Source organism: Prionailurus viverrinus, chromosome A2 (assembly GCF_022837055.1).
Source record: "Prionailurus viverrinus isolate Anna chromosome A2, UM_Priviv_1.0, whole genome shotgun sequence".
Classification (NCBI taxonomy): Eukaryota; Metazoa; Chordata; class Mammalia; order Carnivora; family Felidae; genus Prionailurus; species Prionailurus viverrinus.
Genome location: NC_062562.1, coordinates 113,278,006 through 113,300,115, shown reverse-complemented (window position 1 = coordinate 113,300,115; position 22,110 = coordinate 113,278,006). Strand labels below are relative to the sequence as shown.

At 35.6% G+C, this 22,110-nt stretch overlaps 1 protein-coding gene across 5 annotated transcripts in view; it reads right to left on the bottom strand.

Annotated features, from left to right (window-relative positions):
• Positions 1 to 22,110, bottom strand: part of ITGB8 (integrin subunit beta 8) — a 109,076-nt gene that overhangs the window by 42,291 nt on the left and 44,675 nt on the right. For all 5 annotated transcript variants that reach the window (XR_007150281.1, XR_007150280.1, XR_007150282.1 and 2 more), the window contains exons 4-8: positions 18,493 to 18,739; positions 16,997 to 17,162; positions 16,239 to 16,397; positions 5,899 to 5,994; positions 2,555 to 2,644 (exon numbers count right to left, since the gene is read on the bottom strand). Coding sequence is in view for 1 of the 5 variants with exons in the window: in XM_047849592.1 (XP_047705548.1) it covers positions 2,555 to 2,644; positions 5,899 to 5,994; positions 16,239 to 16,397; positions 16,997 to 17,162; positions 18,493 to 18,739 (758 nt within the window). In the remaining 4 variants the exon portion in view is untranslated. The remainder of the gene's footprint in view (positions 1 to 2,554; positions 2,645 to 5,898; positions 5,995 to 16,238; positions 16,398 to 16,996; positions 17,163 to 18,492; positions 18,740 to 22,110) is intronic.

Below are 22,110 nucleotides of genomic sequence, written 5' to 3'. Positions count from 1 at the left end.
TTTCTGTTGGACTGTGAAGACAAAATAAAACTTCAGAAGAATTTTGAAAATTATAAAAATGTATAAAATAATAATAGAATCCTAACATAAAGGAGATTAGTTAGCCAGAGTGAGTCTCGTTGGATTTGCTAGTATTTTCCTATTGTTTAAGGTCAGTCAGAACTGCAGTTTGCTAAGGCATTGGATACCTAACCTTGGTAAGTAAAGAATATAAAACCAAATGCTGCTGTTTCCCTTTCTATTGTCATAGTCTGACACACAGGCAAGTTTGTCAATTTATATTTCTTGTTTGGACTAGTAAATGTGTTCATACTATAAAAACTGGGGTGATTTCTAATACTGTAAATCCCTTCCTTATTTTGATTATTCCTGGGAACAAACTGCAGATGGGAATGAATTGTATATGTTTGATTTTCCTTGATGAGAAGTTTCCCCAGACTTAATGTCCTTTTGTAATAGTGAGAAATAAAAATAATTAAAGATGGTTTTCCTTATTTCATCCAATGTATTTTTGAGGCATAGAACAATTCCTTGGCAAAAAAAAAAGTCTTACAAGATTTTTCTTTTTTTTTTTAATTAAAAAAATTTTTTTAACGTTTATTTATTTTTGAGACAGAGAGAGACAAAGCATGGATGGGGGAGGGTCAGAGAGAGAGAGAGACAGAATCTGAAACAGGCTCCAGGCTCTGAGCTGCCAGCACAGAGCCCGACGCGGGGCTCGAACTCATGGACCGCGAGATCATGACCTGGGCCGAAGTTGGCCGCTTAACCGACTGAGCCACCCAGGCGCACCTATTTTCCTTTTAAAAGAATAAAGTTGAGGGTCACATGGGTGGCTCAGTCAGTTAAGAATCTGACTTGGGGGGCGCCTGGGTGGCTCAGTCGGTTAAGCGTCCGACTTCAGCTCAGGTCACGATCTCGCCGTCCGCGAGTTCGAGCCCCGCGTCGGGCTCTGGGCTGATGGCTCGGAGCCTGGAGCCTGCTTCCGATTCTGTGTCTCCCTCTCTCTCTGCCCCTCCCCCATTCATGCTCTGTCTCTCTCTGTCTCAAAAATAAATAAACGTTAAAAAAAAAAAAAAAAAAAAGAATCTGACTTGGGCTCAGGTCATGACCTCATGGTTTGTGGGTTTGAGCCTTGCGTCGGGCTCTCTGCTGTCAGTGAGGAGCCCAGTTTGGATCCTCTGTCTCCCTCCCTGCTCGTGTGCTTTCTCTCTTTCTCTGTCTCTCCTTTCTCACAAAAATGAACATTTAAAAACATTTTTAAAGGAAAAAGTTTAAACAAGTCATTTTCTATCATGTGCCTGCTTCCTGACTTTACCTTTTGTGCTCAAGTTGAAGACAGATGCTTCATGGAGAAAATGAGAAGCCTGAGATTTCTTATAATGCTTGAGCTACTATTAACATTATTCATCTCTATGTGTCAGGAAGAGAATCAGAAAATTTGGGAAGTGAGACTTTATCAATGGCCCATAAATCCAAGATAGAATAAGCCTATCTTTGGATAGTTTGGAAAAAAGAGAAAGAAAGCAAGAAAGCAAGAAAGCAAGAAAGGAAGGAAGGAAGGAAGGAAGGAAGGAAGGAAGGAAGAAAGGAAAAGAAAAGAAAAGAGGGAGAAAGGAAGGAAGGAAGGAAGGCAGGAAGGAAGGAAGGAAGGAAGAAAAACAGGTGGTATCACACAGAAGGAAGCACCTGGCAACTAGAATTAAGGAAGACCTGGGTTCTGGTCCTGCTTCTCCTGCTTGTTTCACCTTTGGTTAGCTTGCTTCCCTTCTTTGAGGTTCTATAAGTACATAATGGGAGTACAACATCTCGCTTATGGATCAGTTGTCTGGATTAAATGAGGTCATGTATGGAAAGTATCTGATTCTCAGTGGTATTAAAGTAACAATCAAAATTATTACAACATCTTAACAATGATTATTGTATCCAGTAATGACCTGTGTTGAGAGCAGATGTTTCTGTAAAACTTTACATTTGGTACTCACTCTTCGTTAGACTGGGAAGAGCATACAACTATAATTCAATAAAATAGTATACCTCTTAAGGTGATTCTTTTAATCAAATTAGTTTCATAAAACTGCTAAAATAACTGATTAAACAATCAAGTGATTGACCTAGGAAACCCCAACAGAGTCCTCCCAGTCATCTCTATATCCCAGATTGTTCCACCTGATAGGTTGCTGCTTTAAATAGTGTGGATTTCTTGACCTTTACAACATAGGAAATTGTGACATTTATGGTAATAAAGTATATTCTATAGCCGTGATTTAGTGACTTACTTAACATTTGATTTGGAAGGAAATTTAGATAGGCTCTAGCCTGACCCACGTTTACTGTCAATGAGACAGTGAGGTATACAGAAAGCTGAATTGATTTTCCCAAGGTTTCATGACTAGTTAGTAGTAGAGCCAGGGCTAAATTAAAATTCCTAACTTTTAACCTAATTTTCTGTCCACCATTCCTCTCAAGATGATAAGGCCTTAATTTGTATCCTGCCACAGAAATTGGGGTTAAAAGTTTACATGAAAAAAAATAGTGTTTAATATATACGTACCTGATAGGCTTCTACTACCAAATTATTGAGGTTTGCAGCCTTTGATTCTATTTCACCAGCAATGGTGCCAGGCAAGAGGGGTAGAAGGTCCTAGAAAACATACCAATAGCATTTACATGACAGTGGTATATGGTGGTTCAGCAATCAACAAATATTAAACATTTTTATAGTTATTAGTGGAAGTTGAGCCATTACATGAATGAAACAAAATATAAGATACAAGAAAAATGTGAGCAACCAAGTAGGGCAGCCAAAACACATACATCTGAAATGGGAGTGTGTGTATGTGTATATGCATGAGACTGTATGCATGCACAAATTACATGTTGATCTAAAAACCCAATCAAATACAGACCAGATTTCCCAAATTATTTCTCATGTTCCATGGAACATAGTTATCAAAAGGGTTTTGAGGGCAAGTAAGTTTGGAAAGTTCTCCATATGGTTTCTTCCCTTTAAGTACTCAAAATGCACACCTGCAAAGTAAAGGTTCAGAGAAGTCCTGCAATTTGGAAATAATTTAGCAGCATTTGTTGCAGCGTTTCCAACATTTTTAAATCACAAAACTTTTTCTCATGTAACATATATAAATATTTTGCAGAACTACTATTTTGTGGAGTGACCTATAGGACATGTTGGCCCAGACTGGAGAAAAAATCATTGTCACAAGTGGAGCCTTCATGGAGTGGGTATTCTTGATGGATGGCATTTAACAATTATGGAGAAAACTCTAGGTATTCCTAGTGAGAAAGTGAGAATTAGTGAAGGCTTAAAGGTTTACCTGGTTTAGATGAAGTAAGAAAAGAGAAGAAACCAGTCTGACTGGAGTGAAGGCTGCATATTTATAAGGAATCAGATTATAGAAAGACTTGAAATCCATTTATACACTCATTTTACCATTCACAAATATCATTAAGTTCCTGCTATATGCCAGCCACTACTTGGACATTAACAATTTGTTATCTTAGGTAATAGGGAAAATTTATCACTTATAGATTTTTAAAAGCCAATTATTTAACCTTTATTGTATACCTATTAGGTACCACTTTGGAGTTTCCATCCTTAAGGATTTCATAGGTATATAAATGACAACTTCAAAAAACGATGCACACATGAATAGAGATATGCAGAGACCTGAAGGAGAGGGATACCCAGCAAGTATTTGAGGGCTGCAAAAGTTGTCAGGGATTGTTACCTGGAGGCGGTGATTCATGAGCTGTATCTTAAAGGATGACTAAGAGTGAGCCAAATAATGAGGGAAAGAGACTTCCAGGCATGGGGGATACATAACAAGAACAAAGGCACAAAGGAAAGAAAGAGCCTGGTGAGTGGGTGAGTGTATGTGCACAGAGGCAAACAGGAACAAGATGAGCTCATATGCCACATTAAACACTTGATCCTTTAAATCAGAATGAACCACGGAATATTTTGCTGTAGGGAGAACTGTGGTCACAATTGTGATTTAATAGATCATTCTGCAGCCAAGTGGAGGATGAATGTGGGACATGGATTAGGAGGCTGTTACAACCCAGATGGAGGTGACTGATAAAAGTATGTCTGGGCAGCCAAAGTAGGTGACTCCAAGGATAGACACAGGCCTCCTCACAGGACTCGTCCGGCTTCTGGAGCCTGTTGATTCCTACTTTGCACAGATCCTACTTTGCACAGAATTCAATTAATAATAAACCTGGTTTTATGGTTTTATCAGTCAATGAAAATCTGTTTAAAGGAGTAGGGAGAAACTGCTAAAGCCAATAAGAGCAGCAACTATTAAGTAATCCGTAGCAAAGCAGGAAGAGGCTAGAGCAGTAACAAGTTAGACGATAATTTGAAATTCAACTATTAAACTTAGAGGTTAAGAACACAGGATTTAAGCTGCTAGGAAAGTTTGGGCAAGTATGTAACCTCTGTGAATGTGTTTCCTCAACTTTAAAGTGGGCTTTAAATTAGTAATACTTCCCTCGTTGTTAGGAGTATTATATGAATTCATGTTAATAAACTCAGTGCCATACCATAGTAAGAACTCAGTAAGTGGAATCTGTTACTATTGTTAATAAAGTAGTTTGGGCATTTAATTTGGAGTAGAGCCCTACTTCTGTGACTATTAATAATTGTCACATTAAAAAGGGGTTCCATGGTGTATCAGCTTGGGAAAACAGGGAACTGATTAAAGTTTCACTGTAGATTTCTAAGGGAAGAAGTGGCATGATTAAAGTAGTGCTTTCAGATGATACATATAAGTGGTCAGGTATTTGGGAAATTGGTGGAGGGAATACTAGCTTTATGGCTAATGCAAATTGATTCAAGCATTTATTGAAACCGAAGGATATTTAGTTTTTCTGAAGTATTGAAAGAAATAAGTACGGGTGCCTGGGTGGCTCAGTCAGTTGAGTGTCCGACTTTGGCTCAGGTCATGATCTTGTGGTCCGTGAGTTCGAGCCCCACATTGGGCTCTGTGCTGCCAGCTCAGAGCCTGGAGCCTGCTTTGGATTCTGTTTCTCCCTCTCTCTCTGCCCTTCCCCCACTCATGCTCTCTCTCAAAAAAACTAAACATTAATTTTTTTTTAAAAAAAAGAAATAAGTAAAGGACAGTGAGAGTGGAAAGAAGAGGCAGAGATAACAAAGGAGATGGAGATCCAGTGAACAGACACGTGCAATGAAAATCAAGGAGTCACATCATGAAAATGAAGAAAAGAGAGTTTTCTGGAAAAAAGAACCTAAAAGACTGTGAAAAGAATATGACAGCAGGGTCACAGAAGCAATTTTTTGTTGGGGGTGGGTCCCACAATGCTACCAGAGTGACATGGTTTTGCCAAACATCTGTTCTGTTTGTGGGTCTCATCTGGCCTGAAGGATTGTGGACAAAACCAAGATTCTTCTTCCATAGGAAACCTCTAACTGGATCAGCCACTTCAGTGACTTCTCTTGTTCCTTTGTTGGAGGCCTAGACCAAATCTAGGTATGTTGTTACCAGTGAAAACTAAGCTGATGTTCCCCAACCTAATCTATTATAAGAATATGCCCAGAGATTGAATAGAAGCAGGAATCCATACATGAAAGGTGCAGTTGGAATGTGAACCACTTTTTACCTGATAAAAGTCTTCTCCATTAATGTCACAGTACCACACTAAGTATCAGTGCCCACACTTGGTTCTAAGTGTTACAAACAAAGAATTTATACATAAATGTTTACTTATGACACTGTGTAGTATACATTAGCTACTACTTTATAAAATTCAGATAGTAAAAAGTATAATAACTCCAGACTCCTTACCTGGGGACCCAAGAAGTATTCTAACTACCAATGCAAACATTTTAGTTTTTATATTTTGGAATTCACGCACCTTATACCAATGAAACTGTTTTCCTTGAACGGCAAAGATGACATTAATGTTGTTGTCTATTAACTTCTCAGAAAGTTGGCCTAGTGAGGGATGTTCCTGAAAAAGATAATGAAAAAAAGAAGGGATTGAAATTTATTAGCTCAATCCCATACATACCCAAACATCTATTATGAGGAAAACCATATGACTGACATAAAAATATATTGTGTTGGGAAGGATTAAGATTTTATTAGAGACGTTTAAATTTAAAAAAATAAGATCAATATCAACATATTAAGGATATTTTCTAGATAAAAGCCCTATATAAACCTGTAAGTCAGAAAAATGAAGAAGGTTAAATCAACATTATGCAAAGTGTGTTCAGCACCTCTTTAGATTAACTTTGGTCTCACAGTGTTATCACTAAAAGATAATGTACTATTCAGAAATAGAGACACATTAGTGACAGTCACATTCTGAAATTTAGTGACAAGTGCTGAAATACAAATATATGCATGTATAAACATAAATACATATATAATTGATATATAACATGATATAGTACAAAAGCAGAAAACCTTGCACTCAAATCCCAGGTTGTCACTTTATGGTAAAAATTCTATCTCAGGTCCATCCTCTGTAACATGTCAGTGGTTTCTGCCTTCCATGATTGCAAGCAAGATTAAAAAGATACCAATTGCATGTGATCTATTTAGTTCAGCTTCTTACATATGATAGGTACTCAAAACTAATAGCAGTTATGATTTTTATTTCCAGCAGCTCGTACAAGAGGTATTCAGATCTCTCAGCTTATCAGTACACTTAACCTTTTCGTCATGTGATATATGATAAATCTGTTGTACTTTGATAAATAAAACTTGTGCTGAGCTATACTTATTCTTGTGTTAGTGAGAAAGCTGGGGAAGAGTAGGAGAAAGGGTATACAATTTAGTAAATATGAGAAATCTGCCAACTATCGAATGGTATCTAAAGTTATATAGTTAGACATAGTACTTTATTTTTTCTTTATACAAATGGTCTTCCAGAAATTAAAGTGATGCTCTCAAATAACAACTTCATAACTAGACAGTTCTCAGAGGGATGATGTCAAACTTCACCTGCAGTGGTCCTCACCTGTTCGTTGGTACTTAGTTGCATTAGCTAAGTTGCAACTAAGGATCATGTGGCTGAACCTAATACATATCATGTGATTCAAGCTCAAATTCCTCTGTAGTTTTTACTCCTCCTTTCACCTTCCAATGCTAGTTGTGTTTTCTTTAAGAGGAGATTTTGCTAAACCATCTTGGTTAACATTTCTGTGTTTTGGCAAACTATGTGAACTTAGTAAAAGAATTAATTTGACTAGTTTCTCTTATAGCCTAAGCTGATACCCACATATTAAACTTACATACATAGATATAAGATAACAGCCTTGTTGTTAAAAATACTATCACTAGCATGCTATGATCTGAATATTTGTGTCCTCCTCTCCAAATTCATACATTGAAATCCTAACCCCTAAGGTGATAGTGTTAAGAAATGGGCCTTTGGGAGATGATTGGATCATGAAGGTGGTGGAGTCCTCATGAATGGGATTAGTGCTATTATAAAAGAGGGCCATAGGATGCCTGGGGGACTCAGTCTTTTGGGCATCTGACTCTTGATTTTGGCTCAGGTCATGATCTCATGGTTGTGAGATAGAGCATGGCACTCGCTTAGGATTCTCTTTGTTCCCCTCTACACCTCCCCAGCTCACACATGTGTCCTCTCTCTCAAAATAAATAAACTTTAAAAAAAAAGAAAAAGAGGGTCAGTGGAGACCCTTCCACCACGTGAGGTGGTGAAAACATTACAGCTAGAAGGTGTCATGTATGAACTAGGAAAGGGTCTCTCACCAGATCCCAGAATCTGCCAGTGCCTTGATCTTAGATCCCAACCTCTAGAACTGTGAGGAATAAATTTTTATTGTTTACAAGTCACTCAGTTTATGGTGTTTTGTTACAGCAAACAGAATGGACTAAGATAATAACCATAACAAATACATCTCATTTCTATATAACTTATTATTGTGGTAAAAAAACAAATCAAATTTACATCAACTTCATTTAAATGTGATATGAAACTAATTTGTGAAGAGGTTTAAGAAGTATTACCACATGGATTTGCATCAGAAAAAATTCTTCCCAGAGCAATTCTTAAGAATATAATTGTAAACTAATAGAAAAACAATTCCCAAAATATAAGTTCTGCTAGATAAATTCTTATGCCTTGTTGATACTATGTATACTCTTAAAATACATTTCTGACAATTTCCATAATGCTAGTGAATTAAAGAGAACAAGTCCAGGAAGGAAACAACAAATCTATTTATATTGGGAATATATTTTTTAATGGTAACAACTACTTTTGAAATAGTTTCACTTTGACAAAAAATAATCACAGTTTGCCAAGCATTCCCCCTTAATTTTTAAAACCATTCATATTTTAAGGATAATTTAATCCATATGTTTTTAACCAGTTTATACTTAACTCACATAAAATCAATATTTAAAGAACAGTTCCAAATGTAAGCAGCTTTTGGAGCCTTCTTAATCTTTTTTCCCTTTTCAAAAACAGGAAGTCACATTGACCAAAAGTACACAAAATTTAAATCTAGAAGGTTCTAGTTTGGTCAGAAGCTCATTAAGAGGTCAGTTGGATTTTTAGTTTAAAAGACACATTTTTTGAACCCTACAAAGAAATATGTTTTAAAAGAAAATTCCAGCTACTTTGAGGTAGATTTGTTAAAATTACAAATGTTTAACAGATGTTTAAATAAACCACTGTTGACAGGAGAGCTGTGGATTAATGGCCGTTTTTGAAGCCCCTTCCCCTTTCCTCCATGCAGCATATTATCTTTTAAATATTTTATCTTTTCTGTCTTGTATTTCACTAGCAGAACACTCCCTCTCAGCCAGCTGTCCAATTCTGGTGACGTCAGTGCTCCTCATCTCTAACTCCCCCTCTGTCCAACCCATTACATATTGTTTCTCTAAACTCTGAAAATAATTAATAGAGATAACAGGCATTTCAGGGGCAAAAGGGAAAAGGGAAAGCAATGTGCCAAGACAGCTGCTAAGTAATTAAGGGCAAAAGGATTCCTTTCACATTTTTCTTCTTCACCAACACCTTCGCTGTGACTTGTGGGAAATAACTTATAAATGTCAGAAGGAAAGAGGAGGTAAGAAAGATTCATTGGGAGCAATTCCAGTTAAAGAGATAGTTGTGTAGAAGTGTATGGGAGAATTTTAATAATGTGCATAAATAGTGACGAAAAAGAGAAGTGTTTAAGATTCTTTTCATAAAACTGAACTTGATGGTAAAAATTTTTATAAGCTAATAGAGAATTTACAGTAGTGAATATCATCATAAGATGAAAAAAGGCCAATGTCTTGTTAAATAAAGTACGCAATTATCTGGATTATATTTTTACAGTTCACGTTTTAGAAGAAAGAGATAAAATGAAAGTACTTTGATAGCAGAGATTTATTTAGAGATAAAGACTTTAAATTATGTGTTGTCAGTCTCCATCTCTGGCAATTGCCTATTTTCCATTTGCATAGTTGCACAGTGGTAATCACATAGACCAGGGTTTCTTATCAGTGGCTCTATTGACATTTTGGGCTATGTATTCTGTGTTGTGGGTGTACTGGTGTCCTGTGTACTGTGGGTATTTAGCCACATCCCTGGCCTCTACCTACTAGATATCAGTATCTCCTGCCTTCCCCAGTTGTTTGTAACAACCAAAATGTCTCTGGAGATTGACATGTCCTCTGGAGGGCAAAATCACTCCAGTTGAGAACCGTACCAAGAGCAGGGGCTCTAGAAACAGACCACCTGGGCTTTAATTCCTGGTTCTGCTTTTACTAGCTATGTGATGCTGGATAACTGTTGTAACTTTTCTGTGATCCAGTTTCCATATCTATGAAACAGGTATAAATAGTAGTACCTACCCTTCATAGTTACAGTGGGGGTTACGGGAGTTAATATGTATAAAGGCTTTTACTCACCATTCTGTAATTATTAAATCCAGATTAATGGTGAATAGGAACTCATGTCCTGATGTGACACTTCATGGCATTTACTGTAGGCACTACTATATATAAGGCTGTGTGACCACAGACTAATTCGTGATCCCTATAGTGCCCCCATTTTCTTATTTATAAAATGGAGGCACTAGCAATATCTATCTCACTATGATGTTGGGTGATGTTATATAACGTAATGTGACAAGTACCATAGGACTTAATAAAAGATAGCTTTCAAGAAAATACTGCTTAGTAAAAGCCATTTGGAGGACATTACTAAAGGTTAGATATTGGGCTATGCTTGGATAAGCTATGCTTCATTTGCTTCATTGGTTTTGCCTTTGTACCTGGCCCCTCAAATGTTTGAATTTGTGGCTCCTGGCAAACACACTATCATTGTAATCATGCTATCCCAGTTACTGAAGGAGGGGGACGGACTGATAACTTTTGTAAGCTTTTCAATGAAGAGTGGTAATAAAAATTTTCTGCTTAAATATGATGGAACTGAAACATATCATTTAATTGGAACATTCTATTTCATAAATATTTTCATCACATTTTATTTTTATTGTGCCACTTTTGCAAACCATTATATTTTCAGAGCTCATTTTCAAAGCCATTATAAAAGCAGTGCCAGACTACTCTAAGCCTAACCCAGGTGTTTCTGTGTGCAGCCTTTGCTTTCAATTTAAAAGAAAAAAAAACCAACTAAATATTGTTTGCAGAGATCATTCTCTGGCTATTTTTCTTTGAGTATGAGAAACATTCAGATTAGATCTATTCTAAAGTTATTATTGAAGTCATTATTGTTCTTATGGCATATTTATAATTTAAAAGTTAAGAGAGCAGTAAGCTGAACAGAGGCATTTTGTTAGTTTTAAAAATTTTAACACTATTTAAAAAAAAAACTCAACTGCACGTGGACTTAAAACAGGATATAAAATTTTCTAGGTGCATTCTGCCCAGGTGACATTTCCTTTACTTTCCTGATTGTGCATATTCATAAAGCCCAAAGGTGCTAAAAAACTTTAAACTGGTCTTATCTCTTTAATTAATTTTAGAAGTTATAGTTTTAAGTAGTTTTAAACAGAAAAAAGTAAGAAATAAGGTGAAAATTATTATTACATGCTTCAGTGGAGCCATATTAGAATTACTGTTATTATTATTCCCATAATTACAAATCGGTAATTTCCCTGCAACTAAATAAATACTAATGCTCTTAAAAGGATGGTTTTGATTTAGACAGTCTCTCCATTTTACTTTAAATAGTTATTGTGCTGTTATGCCTCAGTCTGTGACAAAAGGTAGAAGATTAGGGGTTATTCTAGATTTATTTTTCATTAGAAACAGCATTCAGTATCATGTAAAATTAGGACTATTGTATAAACTTAGGCTTGGAAAGTATATTTTTAGGTGTTCAAAACATTTAGAATAATTATTTTGGGAAGACTTCAGGGTTGAATATGCTTAAAACTATTTTTTAAATGACTCCTAATTTAGCTTTCTTTCAGTGTCACCAAAATCACTCGCATTCATTGGCTTCTGAAAAGCAGTCAGTACTCAGTATGAAGACTATGGTATAGGGGGCAAGCTAGAGATCTGAGAATCAAGTACTCAGAGCAAGGTATTTGCCCTCCCTCTCCATATACCCATCATTGTGGATGGGTATATGATGCTTACTCTGTTGGGTTGATTTGGAGATTTAATGAGCTAAGGTATGTGGAGGGTCCAGCAGATAGATCATAGAGCTTAGGGTTGAGGGTAATAAATGGAGGCAGTCAGCATAAGCACAGCAATGGATTCTGGTATTAGACAGCATAGGTGTGGATCTTGACTGATATTTGTAGTACCTCAGTGACCTTGCATAAATTAACTTGAGGTTTCTAAGTTTCAGCTTCCTTGTTTATAAAATGGGTTGAAGAGATATGAATGAGATAGCATAAACAATATGCTCAACAATGTGCCAGCATAAAATAAGTGCTCAATGAATTAGCATTTTTATTGATATGTGTCTGAGACAAAGAAGATGAGCAGCAGAAAAAGGGAAACATTTAACACTTTCTGAGGTTATTTCTAAGTTACTTCTTAGTCACAGAGCAGCAAAAATAAGTAAAAAGTCTCTTTACTAAAAGATTAATATTGTCTCCTTACATGGAATGCTATATAATAGCATTAATTATAAATGACGCTCTCAGACATTTGAAAATGTCCGAAATAGCCCTGTCAGAAAAATAGGAACACAAATAAATATAATAACTTTAACTTTTGTTAACTCAGCAAAGTTATAGATTAAATTAGTCAAGCATCTTGTCAGGCTTCCTATCTTCAGCGGCAGCTCTGGAAAAACTGAATATAATTCCAAGTAGTTGAGATACATGGAGGAAAAAAAAAAGCCTTCCTAACTGGCTTACTATAAGTGAACAACATGTTAAATAAAGTTACATGAGAAGTCACAAGCAGAATATTGACCGTTTTCACCCATAAAGAAGCAAAACTCTTTAGTAATGCCTAATATGCCTTCTGCAGTTCAGCTTCTGTCCTCTAAGATGGTGACCAGTTCAGCGGTGAGTATATCCAGTTGAGGCTTCAGGGGAGGGAATGAACTATGAATCCCAAAGCAAGGGGATTCTGAGGAGTTATGTGATAAGAAAGATGAAGAATCCCTGAACCATAATATGATGAGACAAAAAAAGAAAAAAAAAAGGCTGGATAGAAAAAGAAACACCAAATCTAAGCTACTAAATACATTTAGGACTGTGGTAGGATTTTGCCAATTTGCATATCTCCATCCAGAACAGACAGTCATAACAACCTTTAAAAATCCACGAATAAGGAAGGGTTCATTGCATGGCTGGTGTGCCTCTTCCAACTTTTGCTCCTCAGCTCCCTTTCACTGTTACTGTAGACCTTGGTGTTATTCTTGGCCACTGCCAAGCATGGGGTGAATACTGTAAGGAAGTCTCTGAGGGAGGCTGAGAATCATCCTGGAGGAACTGGGTGGAGAAACAGGTTGAAATTCTAGACCCAGTATTAATAACTTTCTTCTACACCATTAATGATTTTTATACTAATACCTACTATTTTAGAAAGAATGCCATATTTTAAACAGCCATTATTACTGGATAAGTTATAAAACTATATTACTCAAGTTTTCATTCTGGAATTAGAGAAAAAGCAGTGGAAATGTAATTTATTCAATAGTATAATATTATTTTCCAAAAGCCATATACTAATTTTAATAATGTGTAAAAAGAAACTATTTTTAATTCTATCTTCTTTATTCATGTAAGACAAATTATGTGCTTTATGTCTTTCATAAGTAAGACTGCAACCAGGAAATTAGATCAGAAATTACACCAAGGACTTCACTGCTGTATTTCTTGTACTTTTCCCTTGAGACACTGTGGCAAAGAATACAGATTTTAATTTATGATTGAACTGGACTGAGCTACTTGAGCCCCACCTCTGCTACTTATTAAAACTTCTTAGCTATCTGTCCTTAGTCAACTTACTTAAGTACTTCTACCCTCAGTTTTTCTGTTTGTTAAAAAAAAAAGGCTAATTATGACTACTCTACAGTTGCTGTAAAGATAAATTCGATGCTGTATGCAGTGTTTGCTATAGTGGTTTCAGTTAATAAATACCCCAAACATGGTAGTTGTTGTTATTTTGGAAGTCACATTGACCCTCATGAAATAGCTATATGTACAAGTAGCAGAACTCTGGCCCATGTTATTTAGTCATATAAAAGGTCTTTTATCAGTTATTTCCTTTTATAAATAAAACAACCAGAGTCTTAGACCAAGAAGCCCAGATACCATTCAGCATTGCTGGTGTTGGCCACTGGAGGTAGAGCCAGTAAGTGAAGTGTTTAATTGCTTGTCTAACTTATACCTTTTTAATTTCCTCTATAATGGCCAAATAGGAGAGAGATGGAGATCATGTTAAAATAAGCAGGTAAATCTGCTTAGAGTCAGGTTCAGGGTAGCTTTGGATATAGGAAGGTTCAGAGCAGTAGCACATCTTGCAGATATAAATGCATAGTCGAGGGATCAATCAATATGCTTCAACTTCTTTTGTTTTAGGGCAGTGTCCCTGGAAATGAAGGGAATGAGAATTCTTAGGAAGAAGATCCCTTAAAACAAAGACCTGGGATAAATGAGATAAATATATTCTTCTTAGGTATTAACAAACACACTGCTCCTTGGTTTACTCAATACACATCAGTGACATGTGGAAGTTTCATTCTATTAAGTAGGTGGAACAAAGTTCAAGAAGGCAAATGGAGGTGATGACAGATTATCCAAATTCCTGATGTAATAAGAGCCCAAACACAGTGCAAAATTCCACCAGAATTATAATTAATTTCCATAAGGTTATATGGCATGGTATATGTCTAAAATTATGAGAGCATTTCTTTGCCTTAAGGAATCTTTCCAAGATGGACAGCAGCACCCTCTAAATATAATTATAAAGACATGACTTCAGTGACTTGGCAAAAATTCAAAAGGATAATGCAATGCAATTTGAGAATAATGTGATTATTATTTTTTCTTTAAAAAAATGCTTCTCCTTGGCTCACAATAGAATAGTTACTCTTGTCTCCTCCTCCACTCCCTGGTAAATAATTAGAACTCTATCTCAGATTTAAAAAGGTTAAATAGAAGGAAGGAAAGATAAGAAATGACTAAATTAAAATGGGTGGGTCTACCAAAGTGAAATGTGACTGAATACAAGAGAATTAGAAAAGGGAAAGACATTATTGGAATAATTCCAAATCCCCAATTTTAAAATTCAAACTCTAGTTACCTTTTAAAATCTTTAAATTTTGAGGCTGCTATCGAGGGCTAAACCAACCAAGGGATGAACTTATTCTATGCAGTAATACTTGCTCCTCTAGATATTTAGTAAGTCTGGTAAGATGCTCCAGATTAACTAAATTTAAACTATTTAAATTTGACTCATGGGAACCACACAAATTTCTACATAACTTATATGCTTCCAATATTGAAATTCCCAAAGTGTGTTTGAGGATGAGGTGCCTTGGAGCACTACGGTACACTTACCAGAGCACCTTGGAATATCGTTAAATTTCAAGGTGATAATTTGACATCTGTCAGGTAGCCATGAACTACTAGCTGGAGGTAGTTTGTGTTTTTAAGATTACATTTGGCTTTGTTCCTTTAGATGATATCATATCTTTCAAAACTGGGCAGCATGAAAATCAATGTGGAACAGGAAATGAGGGTGGTGATGTCTAGTCTGATTCTGAGGCTTGGCAAATTTCTATTCTTAAGTTCATTACTACGAATGACATAAATATACACACATGTATTTTTTGATGATTCATGTATATTATTTTTAATTGGCTGCTATGTTCTTAGGACATAAATAGTTAAGTTTTTTGGATCTAACTACTTAATGAACAGAACTGTCAGATTTTTTTTCCTATAAAACCAGGGGAAAAAATATGTAGACACTGGGATACCAAGATCTGAGTAAGTTGGAAGCTTTGTTCTAACATTGTGTATAAATAAGTTTGCATCAGAAATAAATGATGCTTCCTACAGTTGATTTTCCACATATAGAGTAGCTAATGCTAGGAAAGATGTGGTTCTAGGAGACTGTATTAAGTATATGATTCAGAGCTGAAGCTAATCCTCAGGAAGCAATCCAGTTATCCACTGATTTAAAAAAAAGATCCCCTAAATATAGATAAGCTTCAGACGGAAGGTGTGAGGTCCAGAATATTGAAAGCCAAGCTTGTTTTACTCCTTTTTTTCTTAGTCTGTATTTAGTTCTCCCTATTATACTGTGAGGATTCTTCAGGCCAAATACACTTTTCTTACCAATCCTTAATATTGTTTTTAGATACCAACTATGCAGATCCAGTTGTTTTTAATATAAAGCAAAAAGTGTATACATATATATGTATATATGTATATACATATATATATATACACACACACATACATATACACACACGTTTCCTTTTAATGTTCTTTAATTCCATACACAGTAAGCTCCTATATCACTTTCATTTTTACAAATTATACAGTGCTTTTTAGCATATCAGAGAGTCAGCTACTAGATGTTGTTAAAGTGTTTTAGTCTTAATATATCAATCAGCATTTACCGATTGCATTATTACATAACTTTTCTCTCATGGTGTATCCGAACTCTGGATCATGCCCATTTAGATAATTTCTTGGTACAAGAACAGGTGAATTGTCAGTTTAAACCTATATCTTGGCCAAAAGAATCATAACTACTAAGAATCTATTGCTATGTTACCATGCTTGTAGATCTGACGTAGATGTTGTTTTTCAGATGGCAGTTTCCGTCATTTGGCACCACTATGCCTGCCAATTTGCTATCAAGAGCAAGATGAGATGTCTGATCTGTCATCACCAGCAGCAATCTTTTAGCTTCTTTTCGCCATCCAATATGACTCTTAAAATAAACATGTAATTAGATCTTGTACCATACCATAGATCTGTACTGTGGTCTCGATCTCAAGAAATGTAAAGTTGGGAATTTAACAAACATTATGTCAGGCTAGAATGATGTGTGTAAATACAATGCTGTTTCCTAAATAACACTAACTTTTATTTGTATACCCTCTATTTTACCATAGCCATTTGACTGCACATCTCACAGCTAGAGATTTCTGGCGCTCCCCCAGAGGAAGAACAAGCCAGGGCTACAAAGTGCAGAGCACCAACACAATGTGAGTAGGAAAACAGGCTATTTCGGGCTCTTCTTTGGAAAGTGGTAAGTGAAAAATAGTAGCCCTTTTGGAAAGGATTTTCCAAGTGCGTAAGTTATTCTTTCCCTTTTATATTTTCCTATTTATTCCCTATTATTCCCTCTCCCAATTTAGCCCCTCTGTCCTGAACACATACCAAAATGAATAACACTGGTGACAAGTAAGAGTCAGAAGAATGTATTCTTCTATATTATGTTTTGACTCTATACACCAAAGAGGAAAAAAAAAATCTTAAATTCTTGGGGAATTTTGTATCTGAGCAAAATGATATGAAACTTCTTACCTCACAGACAGCTGCCTGAAGCATGGCATCAAAACCTCCTTCAGGTGTATCTATATTTCCGGAGATCTTTTGTCTGTGAACTGCTTTTTCAAACTCAGTAATGTTCTCTGTCAAAGATAGCACATGGATGTATCCATGGGGAGGCATACAGTCTAAATTGTAGTCGCTGTGTAAAAAAAGAAGAAATGCAAATTCTATTTTGCTATGCTTCATTCAAAGATCCAAAATACTACTCACAGTAAAATTGTGTGGTTTGGTTTAAAAAAAGAACATAGAATAATTTTTTTGCCAAGGAACTTTTATTAGAGAAAAGCAGTACTTTATAAAATCACAGAAAAGTTCAATACTGTTGGATGTTTCTTTGCAAGTAGGAAATAGGAATATAATGGTTTGGTATCCAAAAACTAAAGACTAAGCGTGTTCAATATAGGACACCCTACAGAGCTTTTGTTATGCTAATATGCATGGCTAGTTTTTAAGAGGAGATAAGAATTTGCAGTGCTTTCCTATCATATTTGACCATGGAATAGTTGAAAAACACTTTTTGGGAAATGTTTTTTAGGAACTTAGTGAAAACATTATACCATTGTTTGATATTTAAAATATTATGCTAGTTTTTAAAGTGATAATTGGGGTGAAAGTATCAACGAATCATGAAAGTTTATTAAAATTGTTTTGAGAATCCCATGATGTCCCCAAAAGTGCGAACAATTTCTCAGGCACATGCACGTTCAGGAGAAGGTGCACACAGCTCCATGAGGACATGCATCCATTACAACAGTTAGCAGAGTTGTTTGGGCAGATTAGAGTGTACACTCTAAAGTGATCTGGGCAGATTATGGAAATAAGAAAGATGTTAAAATGAAATGTTATATTAACGAAGAACTGAACACATTTCTCCCTCACAACTCGACAGGATAATTAGGATACTGTGTGAGAAACTTTTATTTTTAAGGTTAGTTCTTGTTTCATAGTGGAGCATATGCCATTTAGAATCAGAGTTTCAAAATGATAAGAAAAGAGGCTCTTTCAGCAGAGCTTTCTTTGAAGTCACATCTTAAACAACAAAATTACAAACCTAGTCACAACACAGTAAAGGAAAGACAGTTGCAGTACTGGCAATATAAGCACTTTAAATTTGACCAACCTTCATTTAACAAATTTGGAGCAATCAAAAAGGACAAAAACAGGATTCTCAAACAGGTATTGCTATACATAGTAGCCTGAATATTGGGTTTTTTCTAAAATTACTAATATTATTTGTAGGGTTTTTTTTTGTGATAAAACTGAATCATATTTGAAAAAACATAAAACAAGAAGTCCAAGTTATAAGCTCATAAGTTTTCAGATAAAAACATACTTCCTCTCCAAATATTTTCATTTCTCACTTAATAAAACAAATACAAAATTTAGTAAGTCATTTATATAAAAACAAATAGATTTTCTAAGAAAAAAATTAATTTGGCATTGTGAAATTCACATCAACCTCTAGATACCTGCATTGATTATGAATCCTTTCTGGGTGGATGCTAATGTATGGTGAAACTGTTTTATCAACATATGAGCCAAATCCAAGGCGGAAGTCACGGGAGAAATATGACATTTTTCTAGATAAATCATTTCCAACGGAATTTAATTTTTCAATATTATTGTGCATTGATGCTGAGACATCAACCAGGTAATAAAGATCCACAGGGTATTTCTTCAGAGGATGAATTTTCAGCATAAAATTAGCTTCCGCTTCTAGTTCAAAGAAACACAAACGTCATATAATATTCATTTTAAACATTTCAGGATAAGCTCTCAATGAATCTGTTATATTTTATATACAGAACAACTACCACAAATTTTTACATAATGAATGAAGTTAGGAACATCCTGGAATAATTTTAAAGCAGTTTGAAAACCTCATCAATTTATTTGTTTCCAGCTTCTACAATGGATTTGTCACAATTCTGTAGTGCACAGATAATAACATATGGGCTAGTATAAATGCAATAGGAAATATATTGCCACATGAACCTGTGTTTCCCTTAGTATCTAGGAAAGCATAGCACAGTACAGCAAGTAGCATTCTATCTCAAGAGTAGGTGGCTGTATTGGTTTGAAAGTGGCTTTTGGTTTGAGGAAAACTAGAAAGGCATCTTAAGAAAAGTTACCTCTCACTAGATACAGATGCAAATTTATCCCTTTGGGTTAAGGCATATTTACGTATGAGATGTGAAAACTCTAGTACTGAGCAGTATGTTAACCTATTCAAAATAAGTAGTATGTCATTATGAATTAGATAATGAGATTCTTCCCGACAGTTAATCGTGAGAAGGAAAGAGACAGTAATCTAAAGAATGGTACCCAGCAGTGCCCCACTGGGTACCTGGGCAATGTAGGGAACACAATTTGTCTAATGCATAGTGGATACTTGATAAACATATGTTGAGGAGGGATCATGGAGGCCAAGGAACTAGATGAGAGGAGAGGGTCACCATGAGGAGAAATGTGGGAGCTTCCCAACAGCTGTCTGCAGTGCAATTTTATTTAATTCTCTATCCATTATCATTTGCTACAAGGACCTGTATCATTGTATATAAGGATATAGTACTCTATGGAGTTGGTAGTTCTGTAATTATTTTTAACTTATTTTTATTTATTATTTACTTATTTTATTTGAGTATAGTTGACACACAATGTTACATTAGTTTTAGGTGTACAACTTAGTGATTTGTCAAGTTTTTATGTTATGCTGTGTAGCTACCATTGGTACTGTTATATTGTTATTACAGTATTGACTGTATTCCTTATGCTGTGCCTTTTATTCCCATGACTTATTCATTCCATAATTGGAAGCCTGTAAGTATATGGTAAAAAGTCATCAATTTAAATATAGGTAATTTGTGAATTTACATTTTTAAACAATAAAGTAAGTGCTTTGTAAGTCATTAAGTATCAGTGGAGAATAATTTGAGCAGAAAATTTTTTTAATAAACACCAATTTGTAAATACAATAGGTAGCCTGATCTACCTATCAAAAGAATCCTCTAATTTATCAAATCATATTTTCAGAAGTAGCAATAATCTCTCGCAAATTATTTTATAAGTCAGATGTTTTCAAGTCAGTTACAGAATGTATTCAATATAATAAGGTTTTTCTGGCATGTAATAATAATGATGGGAGAAATTACTCATTACTAATTTGCCTGTATGTGCTGGAAATCCCTTTACTGTAACACTCTTATTTTGTGTCCAAGCTTTTGGGAGGAGAATTTGGCATGTGAAGGCCACCCATCCCACTCCCTCACTCCTTCCCTTTAGGAGCTGGGCTGCCTCCAAAGAGCGTATATTCAGCTCTGCTTTCCCAGTAGCTAGCGAGAATGCCTGTCCCTGTGGAAATGTCTTGCTATTTGGATGGAGAGGTTCAATTCAGGAGAATGTCAGAAATCTAGACAGAGCCAAGTTGATAAGAAATAGAAATGGAACATAATTGGGGAGTGTGGTTCATGTGGTTTAATGTGTGGATCAGCTTCTTCCTTTTTTTTAATTTTTTTTATTTTTTACCAGTTGTGTAATTGTTTTTTAACTGTTGACTTGGGTATAAGCTGAAGACCTTAGGCACTGACCACATGGTATTTTCATCTTGGTGATCATTACAGTTTATTGTGTCTCTGTCTAAAGATGAAAGGCTGTGTGTTTTCATGGAGTTATTGAATAATGCCCTAGATATTTAGTGTATTATGCAGGTTGTTATAAAGTTGGTTCGTTATCTTAGCCAACAGAATCTGCAAAGGCATAGTTCCTTAGAGGACTAAGATATTAGGGGAGGCCCAACCAAATGTTAGCCATACAAGAGCTCTCAGCATACAGTAGCTGCTCTTAGCCTTGCAAGCAAATCGTGGTCTCACTGGCCTCAGAGAAGATGGCTGTATAGAAGCCTTGCCAAATGGTCAGGGCTGGAGGGTTTAGGCTGCTCTAGCTTGATTTTGAAGTATATAGACCTCAGCTTGGGCTGAGGCCTCAGTAAGACAAGTTTCTAATAAAGGGGAAAAGAGACTCTTCCCACGCACAGGCTTTTTAGTCATTGCTGGAGAAAACAAACATTACCTCTTTTAAACTGCAAGGCATTTGAGGTTCCTGTAAGGTTCTAGTTGTCAGCTCAAGTAGGCAGCCCTAGATAGACTAATCCCAAATTCCACTTTGCTTGTTAAGGAGGAGACTGAAGGGGCCATGCTTGGATTATTGTTTTTCCCATGAGCTTGAGATATTTCCATATATGCTTTCTAGCTGGGTTTTGGCTTCATTTATACAGGAGGAAGAAACATTCTCTTGGAGGTAGTAGAAATACCTTTTCATGGGGACATGGATACTGTGTCCCCATATAAAATCTCCACTCAGTTCATACTGGGGTGCCACCAACACAGGGCTCAAAAGACAGATGACATTAGAAATTTTGAATATAATGGATGAGAAAGAAACACATGTAAAAATAAGATTTGGTATCTGTGATCATCATTGCTTTGAGGTTATCAATGTAGGCAGTAATGTCATAAATGCTACTCTGAGAGAGGTGGGTTCTTTTAGTGGCTAAGAGCTACTAAGTAACATAATCTATGTAAAATATTTACTGCAGTATTTGGTACAATGTAAATATATATTATATATATATTATATATATAATATATAATATATAATATATATATATATATACACACACACATTAGTAATTATCATTATTACTATTACTAAATTATAAGCCTCATTAGGGTAAAAACTATTCATTTATCTCTGAAGCCTCTGGATTTGGTACATGCATAGGCACTCATAGATGTGTTTAACTAAACTACACTGAAGCACATTTTGATACAGCATTTCAAAAGGTCCACAAATTTACCTTCCTGAGATGCTAATATCTATGACTTCTTTCCCACAGAGGAGGAAAGAATATCATCTGGCCCCAAATGTTTATGCTACTACTTATATTATTTCCAAGAAAGTTTCATTCTTATACCTTTTGAGATTCTAAAAGCTCAGATCCTTTCTTCTGTCAATTAACTTCAAAGGGAAGAAGTGAGTCTGTGACATAGAATAAGAAATAGGACTTGGGGGAAAGCTGAGACCTACTT